The sequence below is a fragment of the Ciona robusta genome, chromosome 5 (assembly GCF_009617815.1).
Source record: "Ciona robusta chromosome 5, ASM961781v2".
In the NCBI taxonomy this organism is placed as follows: Eukaryota; Metazoa; Chordata; class Ascidiacea; order Phlebobranchia; family Cionidae; genus Ciona; species Ciona robusta.
This window is the reverse complement of record NC_143239.1, coordinates 719,918-731,775: the sequence shown is the minus strand read 5'-3', so window position 1 is coordinate 731,775 and position 11,858 is coordinate 719,918. Positions and strand designations below refer to the sequence as shown.

Sequence of the window (11,858 nt, the reverse complement as noted above, 5' to 3'; positions counted from 1 at the left end):
TAGTAAATTCGTAAACATGGTTTTCAGCAAAGTGACTGGTTTTAACAACGCTTATATATACACAAGTGACTGGTTTTAACAACGCTTATATATATATATATATAAGCGTTGGGTTTTAATCTCTTTGGTTTTCAGGTGGTTGTTGCTAGCCATACACCAAAGTTTGCTTATATACACGATACACCGACTCTGCCATATACATGCTCGTAAACAAAGACACAAAATCTAGTACAGAGTAATCGCCGGCAAATTGTTTGGCGATGTAACCCCTTTGCAGCCATATAGGATGGGCTTTAGGATCCCTGTTAAAACTACCATTTGTACGCGGTTACAAATACTTCGGCTAGAAACGTCACGCGACGACATCTAATAGATTCCAAATGACCACACGATTTTAGCAAATCAACTATCGTTCCGATCACGTAGCCTTGCTGTTTGAAATAACCAAAATATTTGCAACCGCGCGCAACCGTTCACAATCCATAGTTTTATTATGAATCCAATAGTTTGTTTTCTATATATATCTAACATCCAGTGAGCCTGACCACAACTTTCAGAGTGCTTTTTCGGAACTGGTTCTCAACAAAGTCCACAGAAAGTGGTTCTCAACGTAACCAAATACAAAACAAGACATCGAAAATCTAATGCGTGAGCACGTCATAAACTAATTAGCATGGTATTTTTTTACTACAACGGTCGACTATTCCACTGTCCCGGGTTCAATCCTCACATGTCGTAACAATTATTTTGGTGTTATTTTCTTTTATTTAGAGATATAGGATACTAATACTATATACACTTTTATTTAAATTTGCCCACTAACGTAAACAAAGCCAAAAGTTACCGATTACTGTGTTACCAACGAGTTCCCGATGCATGGCAGTTTACTTGACTCGCACAATCATTAATTACTCATTAATTGGACGATTTTATACACTATGGTTTATAATAATAAGCTTAGTTAAAATTAATATATCAAATACAATCGACTAATCAATGTTAAAATATATTTTAAGTACGAATTATAGCGCAGCAATCAAGAGGTGCAATAGAAACCATGAAAATATTTATATTGGTCTATAATATGAAGCATAAATTCTAGACTGATATACATTGAACCCGATCCCACGAAATCCAATTCTAACATAAAAGACGATCAGGATATTTGAATATTATGTGTTAAAAGTGTCCCATCTTCCCCGACTCTACTATATACTGGTTTGCTCAGAGGATATACGGATTCAAGATTCGACGCTCCTACCATTGTGGTCCTTTGTGTCCTTGGCAATAAAACTAACAACAATTGCTTTAACCTAACGGTTCCTCATGAAAAAATTATACACGAATTATTGTCTTAAAAAAAGTTCCCATTTTCAACTATCTCGTACGCTAAGGTGGCAAAAATATGTATAAAATATGTTTTTAAAATTCTATTTAAATTCAATTTTAGTTGCCGATCAAGTTTTTCAAGTTTATGTCGCCAAAGGCAAATACTTTTCCTGTTGTTTTGCAGATACTTTGCAGCAAAGTTGGATTTGTACAACGGCTTTATAGGCGCTATATACCATTAGTTGTTGTTACTAGAATTTACAGCTAACTGTATTAAATGACAGAGTCTATATAGATAAGAAAGAAATATAAGTCCATTGTGAATATTTAGTATTAATATACTTTTATTGCGGGTAAGCTGTTTTTAGCGGAGTCTTTAATAGCGCAACTTTTATTGCTTTTCATCGTTGTTGGTTCGTGATGGGATTGCATCGCTGATCCGCAAAATAATTTCTACTGCGGTCCTACGGAAGTATCTGGCAGCAACAATATTCCAACCCCGACGTTTACCACAAGAACCGTTGCAGTCGGTCCACCTGGTAAACGGGGTCCTCCTGGACCACCTGGGAACCTCACACGCTGCTATTGTCCGAGAGAAAACGAGCTACGACGCAGAGTTCAAGAACTAGAGGAACAAGTTTCGGGGCAGCAACCAAGAGGTGCAACGGTAGCCATTGAAATATTTATATTGGTCTATAATATGAAGCATAAATTCTAGACTGGTATACATAACGTTTGCGCGTTTGTTTTAGTGCGAGATTGTAAACAACTAAAGTTACGGAATCCAAACGCCACTACTGGTTTGTATATACGATCCATGATACAAGTGGAATTCCCTATCCTGTATATTGTGACATGGAAGCAGACAATGGTGGCTGGACGCTTGTAGCTTCTGTGCATGAAAACTACATTGGCGAAGAGGTAGGTAGATGTACAGTAGGTGATCGATGGTCGAGTCAGCAAGGCAACTCCCCGCTTCGACCGGAAGGTGACGCTAGCTGGCAAAATTTGAATACTTTTGGTCGTGCCGTGTCGGCAACCAGCGATGATTACAAGAGCCAAGCTTACTTTGAGTTGCAAGCCAGAGACGTGATGGTTTGGCAAGTACCGAACGACACTCCTTTATCCGAATTAAGTTCTGAGGCTTATCTCAAATACCGAACAACAAATGGTTTTTTAACACGCTATGGCGGTAACATGTTCAAACTTTACTCTGTTCATTATCCAGTTAAATCTGGAGTCTACACTTTTCCGACAGACAGTGGTCCAAGTATACCGGTCGTATTTGATCAAGGATCTACTAATTCACTCTTAGTTCATCTTCCAACATTGGCTCTCACAGGTATTGAAGCAGGATACATACAAGTAAGTATCTTGTTTTACCTTCTGATGTAAAGTGTTTATTACTCTAAAGGTAACTGATGCTGGTGCTGTGGCACATTAGTTTTGCGCGCCTAACACTAATAATTACCCACACTAATGTTACGTGTTTGAGGTGTTTGGTCCGGGACGTTGCCCTAACGGCCAATCGCGGGGCCTGCCTGTCGTAGTCTGCTCTAAACTGAAACAACTATATAAAATCGTATATCGTTTTAATAAAAGCAAATATAAAAACAGACGTTCTAAAATATAAAAGTGGCAATGACCGATAAACAAGTTAGCATACACAGGTACAATGAAACTACTGAGAACAACCGTATTTTGTAAAACGACTCAAATGACACTTCGCACAATCTCTAATACAATTACACAACCTTTCCACAACACGATACAACGAGAACTAACCCAACAAGCGAATCGAAACGAGAAATAGAAAACGCGCAAATCACTTCAATCAGCCCGACGGCACAGAAACGCCGAGACTTAAACGTGTGAAAAATCAAAGAAACCAAGCGTGACAACAGTGAACAAAAGTGAAACAGTGATAAGGAAAACCAATAAAAACAGACAATGAAATCGACAAATTAAACATCGCACACAACAAAGACTGAAATAATACAAACCTAAAAGCACACACAACATAAAAGTAAATAAGCGTATGTGGGCTCAAAGCCCTCATACCCACAACGTAACACTAAGTTCATCGTGATAACTTGTAAGCGGGCGCGATGAGTATGGAACAGAACACCCGTGTAATAACGACTGCCGTTGCCCCGCTTCGCGAAAGTAAATAAGTTACATTCATTTATTCATTCATGCTACGAACCACGAAAATAATGTACATCCTACGTTAATAACATCGATTAGAGGTCAACAAATCTTTTCATTATTTCCACAGTTTCGAGCAATAGACGTTCATCGAGATGCGTTTGCATTCTGTCCAGGTGTGCGAAACAAGCCCACGTTTAACCATCCATCGCAAAGTTGCATTGGTTCAGCAGGGGGCACGCGCCACAACTTTTATTGTGGTGCCTTTTCCGGCTTTTACCATAATGGTCACGCAGTAGGAACAGGGTGGAGCGCTGATGCTACATTACTCAATTCGTCATTCCTCTTATTTTATCGCTAAAATTTAAACACCTAATATCTTAGAAAATGTGAAAATTGTTTAAACGACATCGCCCTAATTTGAGATAATTTTTGTTTATGTATATAATTTATGTACACATGAGAATGTGAGAATGTTGGGAACTGTTTTAAACACGATTAGAATATTTGGATATTGTGTGCTAAAGGTGTCCCGTCTTCCCCCACCCTACTATTTCATGACGACCTTTACCAAAACAACCGTTGCAGTTGTTCTACCTGGTAATGGGGTCCTCCTGGACCACCTGGGAACCTCACAAGCTGCTATTGTCCGAGAGAAATGAGTTAAGACGCAGAGTTGAAGAACTAGAAACAAACAGAAATGTAATCGTTAAATACTCGCTAATTATGCGGTTTTAATTCTGAAAATTTAGTCTAAAATTTATAAATATGTATTTTGATTTTATTTCAATCAAGAGATTAAAGAATAAATGCTAGAATTAAGAATTGAGATGTAATTAAGAATTGAGAAAAAACGCTCAAAAAACACCAACGACAACAAGAGCAAGAACAACTGTTCGACAAACAAGAGATCACAGATCAAATGCATGAGCACGGTATACACTAATTAGCACAGTATTAATTAACCGTAACACTATAATGGTCGACTGAGAGCGATCAAAAACAAATCAAAAGTAACAAACAAAGCGGGTTTTAGTCGCCATTGGTTACTGTGGAGCAGTAGATAGAATGCATTTATTCGTGTATTATAACTCATTAAACTTAAGACGTACAAGGATTAAAAGTTTGGTAAAGAATATGTGTAAATAGCCTACGCTTTGTACAACTCCTGTACCATGTGTTGACATGTAAACTTACACTATAGTTAACCTTGTCGTCGCTTAAAGACGTTTGTTTTTGTGAATTTGAATAAACCGTAATCACACAGTATTATAGGTAATGTTAGTTAATATTATTCATATTGTGGCCCCTGCATAAGGATTTATTGCGAGCAGTAAACTAAAAGAGCGAAGAAATGAGAGGTGTTCATATTGTGCGGTTTTATAAATCTGAAAACTTAGTCTAAAAACCAGAGTCCGTATATAAACATGTTTATATGTTTATATACGGACTCTGCTAAAAACTATAAGCATATATTACGATTTGATTTCAAGCAAGAGATTAAAGAAAAATGCTAGAATTGAGAATTAGGATAAGTGCGGAAAAAAATCGCCCTATCAGCAACAACAAAGCCAAGAACAACTGTTCGACGAAATAGGATCTATATGACCACTACCATGTTCAAAAAGGATCTATATGACCACTACGTGCTCAAAAAAACTTGGTTTGATTCTTTGGCGTTATTAATTAGCATGACGGGTGGAGAAAAAAATCTTTTTTTCTGTATACAACCACCTCTCTCTCTCTCTCTCTCTCTCTCTCTCTCTCTCTCTCTCTCTCTCTCTCTCTTTTATTGCTAATGGAATATTTTCACATATCATCATGTAGCCTATAGTTCTATTAATATCAAGTAAAATTTTCAACGTAATATCTGAAATGCCTAAGGCACGTACGTCATAACGGAGGTAAACCACAGCTCTCGACATTTGTAAGCACTGTATCACTTTTACTGTTGATTAATCTTGTCTTGTTATTGTGTATAGATGCGTATGTAATGTATGCTTTGTTATATACTACCTTACCAGTCTACCATATATAAAAATACCGGTACGACCGACAATGCACTGTGTTGTACTGTATAGTCTGTATACTAGTTGTTATTTTGTTTAGGTACTTTTTCAGAATGCAGTAATTTGTTAGAGCATTAGGTATAGTTGAACCATCATGTTAAGAAGCAACTCTTACAATTTTGAAAGGATTTCCACTTTGTATGGAAGCATGGCGTTATTTCTAACAGTCGTGCACAATGTGTTTCTGTTATATTACGTGGAGATGTTTGTTACTGTTTACAAAATTGACAAAACGTCATTTTGGATTGGAGAGGTAACCATGGTTTGTGATTTATGTTATGGAGTAATCTTGCTAAGGTTAAACTAAAGCCAGCAGGATGAATTAAGCGTTGTTTTGTTGTTTGTCCAATCAATTGATTTGTAGTGAATAATCAGAAGTTATAGAGTTATTGTGTATAACATTTAAAACAGTTTATATTATTTACATGTCTTGTATAATGTGTATATACATTCAGTTTCTTACATGAATAATCATCAGTTCCAATATCTTAGCCAAAACATTTTAGGGTTTTACTCTCCTAATTTTTGTTGTTTTATTTTTTTAGATTGCATTTTTGGTGTGGAATTCTTTAAACGATCCATTATTTGGATGGTTAAGTGACCGAAGTTTGCTTCAAAAATCCACCTCAGTTCATCCATTGGACATTGTGTTGTTACGATTAAAGAGACTATCATGGAGTGGTCCTCTATTTGCAGTGGCGTTTGCTTTGTTTTGGGTGAAATGGCTACACCCAGGAGTTCAATTTGTAATATGTTTATGTTTATATGATGGTTTTTTAACCACTGTAGAGTTACAACACACTGCACTGTTGGCTGATTTAGTAGTTCATGCAAAAGATCGGTAAGAATTTCCATCAATATTAATGACATTAACATTATACATTGTACCGTTATAAGAGTTGTCCAATCTCTTAATAGTTAACTTCCTAAAAATGTAAAAGTCCATCTTAATGGCAATTGACTATTCATGATTCCTTCAATGTTTTATTCAGAACCTTATTAAACAAGAGATCTTCACTCTTTAGTGCGATTGGTTCAATTAGTGTTTTCTTGTCTTATATGTTTTGGAACAATTCAAGTCGTATATCATTCCAGGTTTGTTATGTAATATCTAAGTCATGAAACAATGGTTAGAGACTCGCCTATTTGACCAAAGGATAAGATGGTTACTAATGTGTTGACCAAATTGACTATAAAAAATATTAATCAATATTAAAGTTGCATTCATGGAAACTCATAATAGGGCTTGGGGCAATATAGGACACTTATGTAAAAACTGAAACTGATTTTGCCTAAAATATGTATGTAGATAGTGGAATTCATTTGTTAATGAAATACAATACATTTATGATTTATTTATCTCTGCTGTATACAGGTGTTCTGCATGTGTTTGGCAGTTTTTTCAATTGTGGGTTTCACGATTTCAACAAGAAGCCTGATAAAATTTTGTGAAATGCAAAAGAAAGACAAAGAAGAATATTACGAATTATCGGGTCAGTTTCTCAATGGTTACTCTTACTCTAAATTACTATGTTCCTAATTCAACTCCATTTGTCTCTTTGTTCTAGTTTGGTTTAGACTGAAACACACAATGTGTAAATAAACCATTATATATATATTATTTATTATTATATAATATATTTAGATACATGTTAATATAGCAAAGAATGTGTAGCATGTTCTATATTATGATAAAATGTGACTAGATCTTCTGATGATTTTTTTTGTATCTGTCGATTGTCACGAGAAGTTTGCAGACAGCAGGTACATCAACAAAACTAGCAGATAATTATAAATTGTCACTAACACTTTAAGGTAATTGGGTAGGCTTTAAGGTGATTAGGTATCATTAGTTTTTAAATTAATACCTTCAGTCTGTATCAATGTAAGTAACCTGTTATTTATCTCAATGATAAAAACTTATGATTTAAATTGTATAAGTTTTCTTTATCATGCTGAATTAGAATCCCTATAGATAGCTACTCAAGTAGAGAGTTGACATACTTTGGAGACATTGCCAACTTAGTTTTTGACATAAGATAAGAATCATAAGATACATACGATAGTTATATCTATCAAGTATGACTTGGTGTACTTTTTTTTGTCTATTCTTGTTGTTATTGTGATTATGAATTGGTTTATATGTATTTGGAATAATTTTATTTTAGTATGTTTTGTAAAGATCAGCTTAGAAGTAATGTAAATGATTTTGTTAAGGTTAATAAACCAAAATCATTTTAGCTGGCTATAAACTAACCTCAAACAACTTAGTAATAGTTTATTTAAAATTTAACCTAAAACCTAATTTTTGAAAAATAAGTTTCTGATTGCGACATCCAAAATTTGCTGAAATCAAATTTATCTGTAAAACCTTTTCCAAGAACAAGTACATAATAAATTTGTTCAAAATAAATAGAACATGTATGTCGCTAGAGAGCAATATATGACAGTCGGTCAAAATGGGCAAAATTTGCAATAACTAATCTTGTTTTTCAGGAGGTAGTTCTACCGATATTAATATTCTTGCTAGCAATAGCAACATAACATTAATTACCATGTCAAATTTAAATACAGTATTGTTTATAAACATATAATATATATTTATATATATATATATATAATATATACACTGACACTGTAATCAATATTTTATTTTTGTTTTACAGAAGTGGTTTCAACATCATCCAGTAAAACTCGTCACTCTAACTTGAAGATAGGTTTATCAGAATACATCAAACAGCTTGCTGTGAATCATAACTTTAGATGGTTTATTTCAATGAATTTATTGCAGGTTTAATTAAGTTCAAATATAACTTTGTGAAAACAACTCTTACGGTATTGGTAGCACCCGGAGTGTTGGGGTAATAGGGCAACTCTGGCTTAAATCGCAAATTCTATCTGTGATTTAATCACCAAGCATGCTGCATGTGGTTATGGTTGTAAAAGCCAAGTGACACAATAAATACCTGGTTTGAAAAATAGGTTGTAACTTATATTAAACAAACAATGTTGTTATTTATGATTACCAATTTTAGGTATTCCACTGTCATTTCAACAGCAACTTTTTTCCGTTATTCCTTGACACATTGGTAGGTGATGCAGTGTCACCTGGAGTTGGCCCATTCTTACTAGGTAAGTTAAATGAATGTTAACCAATAACTTAACTAGAAAATTTGCCAAACACTATTTTAAAATCGTTTTCACCAAATCAATAGAACAGTAAAGTATTGTTCTGCACCAGTGCGTGTAAGTTTCTAAAACATTAACCAGAAATAAAGAAGTTTTAGCTACCTTATTTTTAAGAATTGTGTTCAAACAACTTTTAGTATGCACATAAAAATCGTCTAAATTTTACAAATAAAAAAACAAAAATATTGACTGATGCATTAAGAGAACAACCAAATTAATGAGGCTAAGTAATACTGTGTCAGGTTTTTTAAGATAAATTCAGTCCTTTCACAGGTTAACTTGCAAACCATAAAGAGAATTACTACCTTAACTAACCTGGTCAAGTCTTAAGTTTATTTTCTTTTCAGGAATATCTTTTGTCCTTCCACATCTAAATAATCTCTACTTCCTAAAGTTATGTGAAAAACATGGTGTGTACAAAGTTATTAACTGGTTGTTCTACACAAAACTTGCACTCACACTCTGTATGTTGATACTTGGATCAAAGAATATAACATTTCTATGTGTCTTTATTGCAAGGTAGGTTACGCGGTTGCAAAGGTTTACTTCTTTCTGTTTGTGAAATATAATATACCTTTTGCGTTAAATTGGTATTTATCCTTTGGTTTAAAAGAAATCATTTAAAAGTGTGTAACTGTGTAGTACCTATTGTATAAGTCAGGGGTTCTGGCTAGACGTACTTCCTTGAGAAAAAAGAGGGTGAGTTTTGTTAACATGGACATATGGAGTGTGCATGTGTGATAACTCTAATTTATTAATTAAAGAACCACTGCTAGTTCTTTTGCTGAATCTCTTTTTGTCGCTACCCTATAGCTAGTTTGTTTGTATAGAATAAACAAAATATTGGTTTGTAACTGGAGTCGTTATGTTCAGTGTAGTTGAAATTTCCCTTCCGTTCTTTTTCAGCAACCGTGTATTCACTGAAGGCACATGCAAGTTACTGAACCTTGTTGTAACGGACTTGGTTGATGAAGATGTTGTGAAACACGACCGTGAACAAGCGGCATCAGCTTTATTATTTGGAATGTCCTCTTTAATGTCAAAACCCGGTCAAACTTTTGCACCACTGCTTGGAACTTGGTTGCTTGCTTTTTATACAGGTAAATGATTATAAAGTAATATCTTTAATGTCTGTGTCTCTGTAAAGGAGTTCTGGTTTTTCCAGCAGTTGTGTAAAAGAAAGTATAATTTTCTTCATGTTTTAATGAAAAAATAATGTAATTTTAGGAAGATATCTAGCATAGTAGTGGAGGTTTACATTGGACAGGACATACAGGGTTTTGGCCTTAAAGGAAAGCTAAAATGATATAAATGACAACTTTTCCCAATTGGTAACTTTCCATCTGGCATATTGTGTATTCAGCATATGCTGTGTAGAAAGATATCCAAGTCAAAAGTTATTGTACAGTATGATTGAAACATTTATTTCTGGTTGTCACCAGATGACAAGTGTTTAGTTTGTTAACTTTGTTCTTGCAGGTGAAGACATGTTTGGAAGCAACTCTATTGGTCCAATCCAATCACAACAAACTGAAAGGGAAATGGTATCCAAACATGATGCGTGTTTTGCAATTTTAACAGCTGTGCCTATTGTATGTGCAACACTGCAGATATTTGCATGGAGTAGATTCACTTTACATGGGGCCAAGCTAAATTATATCAAGTCAGCAAGACTTGGTAAATCAAGTGATCAAATTTGAAGGTTAAGGTTTTTATTGGGTTCATATGGTGATGGTTAACATAAGAGGTGTATCAAGTGAATACTGGTTCATGGAAGCAGTGGTTCATTGCGTCGTACGGTAGTTTCGGAAAGGGGAAAGTTTTAACATGAAACTGTAATGATTTTTTTCGGTGTTTACATATTGCAGTGCAGGCTGAGTGCTTTTTAAAGACGCTTTTCATTGGTAGATTTACAAGTTTAATATATTACTTATGGAAATAGATAAATTTTAAAGTTTTATAAAGCAGTCGGAATCCGCAGATTTTTTAAAAATCCACATTTAGTTCTAGTGCAATATTGCTATTTTTTTTATTACAAGATCACTGTTATATTTCTATGTAAAAAGCTCTTTGCAAAATTGTTCTTTGCAAAATGTTAAGTTTTCTTTCCATTTTCTAATTTTTATCTGTCGACTTTAAAGATTGTAAAGACTTTTATACTATCAATATCAGTTCAACACTTTTTCCATTGTTGTTTAAATAAATTATGTTTTTTTTTATAAAACTTGCTTGAATTTTTAGTAACGGAAAAGCTTTTATATGTTTTTTGGTGGCCATACAACAAATTATATTTGATGTAACTTGATTGTTACAATATTTATTGCCTTATCTGTGTGTTTATTTATGACATTATTATTTATGCAGTAAGACTCAGTCTAACTAAAGCATCATTTGCCAATTTAGTGTATCCAAAGCAAAATGTATTAAAAGTATATCCTCCATGTTTTTGTTCAGTTTCTGTTAAGTATTTAAGGTCTTTGACGTAGAAGGCCCTACAGCGTTGCAAGCCATGTGCCCTGAAATAGAAGCCAGAATTGACCCAATGGCCAAACCAAACCTTTCAACACACGCCAATTTTTTAAAAAAGTCTTGCTTCCTTACATTCCCTCCATGACATGCCCACAATGGTTAGTTTAGGAGTTATGAAAAACACATTAAAAATGGCTTAGTTAGCTGTAATTTTTGCCATTGTAACTTGTTTTATGTACGAATGATTAAAAATAGTGGAAATCAGACAAAATAATCAGTTAAAGGACAGCTCTCTTGCTATCTATTGTTCTGCCCTAAGATTGGAAACACTTAAATATTTCCCGCGAAAATTGTTTGTGACAAAATTATAGTACAGTAAAACAGTATTTTAAATAATAGGCTATAGTGAAAATATTACAGGCTGCGGTCTTAATTTTTTAATACATGGCAAGAGAAGGTGAAATGTCGCATATGTATGTAAAAGCGTTACTGATGAATTGAATAAAAACTTACTTATATGTGCAGTTCGGGTGATAGTAAAGAATCCTTCCCCTAGCCCTATGCCCCTATACCACCCGACGTAACCGGCTCAGCGCAGTCAGCGGTAAAGTAACCACCAAACCCTAACTATAAACCGCTTTCCACCAACCTAAA

The 11,858-nt window shown here is 34.4% G+C and overlaps 2 protein-coding genes across 3 annotated transcripts; both read left to right on the top strand.

Moving 5' to 3' along the window:
- Positions 1–1,027: 1,027 nt before the first annotated feature.
- On the top strand, positions 1,028–3,989 carry LOC149735296 (intelectin-1-like). Of its 2 annotated transcripts, none has more exons than XM_089878224.1 (3): positions 1,028–1,988; positions 2,082–2,694; positions 3,608–3,989. In XM_089878224.1, exons 2-3 carry the CDS (start codon positions 2,185–2,187, stop codon positions 3,836–3,838), a joined length of 741 nt encoding a protein of 246 aa, XP_089734350.1. In that variant the 5' UTR covers positions 1,028–1,988; positions 2,082–2,184; the 3' UTR covers positions 3,839–3,989. The 2 variants fall into 2 exon arrangements, with proteins under 2 accessions (XP_089734350.1, XP_089734351.1); XM_089878225.1 differs by having other exon boundaries at positions 1,028–1,996.
- Positions 3,990–5,261: 1,272 nt separating this feature from the next.
- LOC149735295 (solute carrier family 68 member 1-like) lies at positions 5,262–11,176 on the top strand. The gene is made up of 9 exons (XM_089878208.1): positions 5,262–5,799; positions 6,092–6,387; positions 6,539–6,641; positions 6,922–7,039; positions 8,213–8,337; positions 8,582–8,678; positions 9,083–9,254; positions 9,642–9,835; positions 10,215–11,176. The coding sequence occupies exons 1-9, from the start codon at positions 5,641–5,643 to the stop codon at positions 10,433–10,435; spliced, it is 1,485 nt and encodes a 494-aa protein (XP_089734334.1). The 5' UTR covers positions 5,262–5,640; the 3' UTR covers positions 10,436–11,176.
- The last annotated feature ends 682 nt before the right edge of the window (positions 11,177–11,858 follow it).

What these genes read in the sequence shown, in the direction of transcription:
- LOC149735296 (XM_089878224.1), top strand. Translation starts at nt 2,185, where the DNA reads ATGGAAGCAGACAATGGTGGCTGGACGCTTGTAGCTTCTGTGCATGAA. An exon ending in TTGAAGCAGGATACATACAA is followed by an intron (nt 2,695 to 3,607) that starts GTAAGTATCTTG and finishes TTATTTCCACAG; the next exon opens with TTTCGAGCAATAGACGTTCA.
- LOC149735295 (XM_089878208.1), top strand. Translation starts at nt 5,641, where the DNA reads ATGTTAAGAAGCAACTCTTACAATTTTGAAAGGATTTCCACTTTGTAT. An exon ending in GTAGTTCATGCAAAAGATCG is followed by an intron (nt 6,388 to 6,538) that starts GTAAGAATTTCC and finishes TGTTTTATTCAG; the next exon opens with AACCTTATTAAACAAGAGAT. An exon ending in CAAGTCGTATATCATTCCAG is followed by an intron (nt 6,642 to 6,921) that starts GTTTGTTATGTA and finishes TGCTGTATACAG; the next exon opens with GTGTTCTGCATGTGTTTGGC.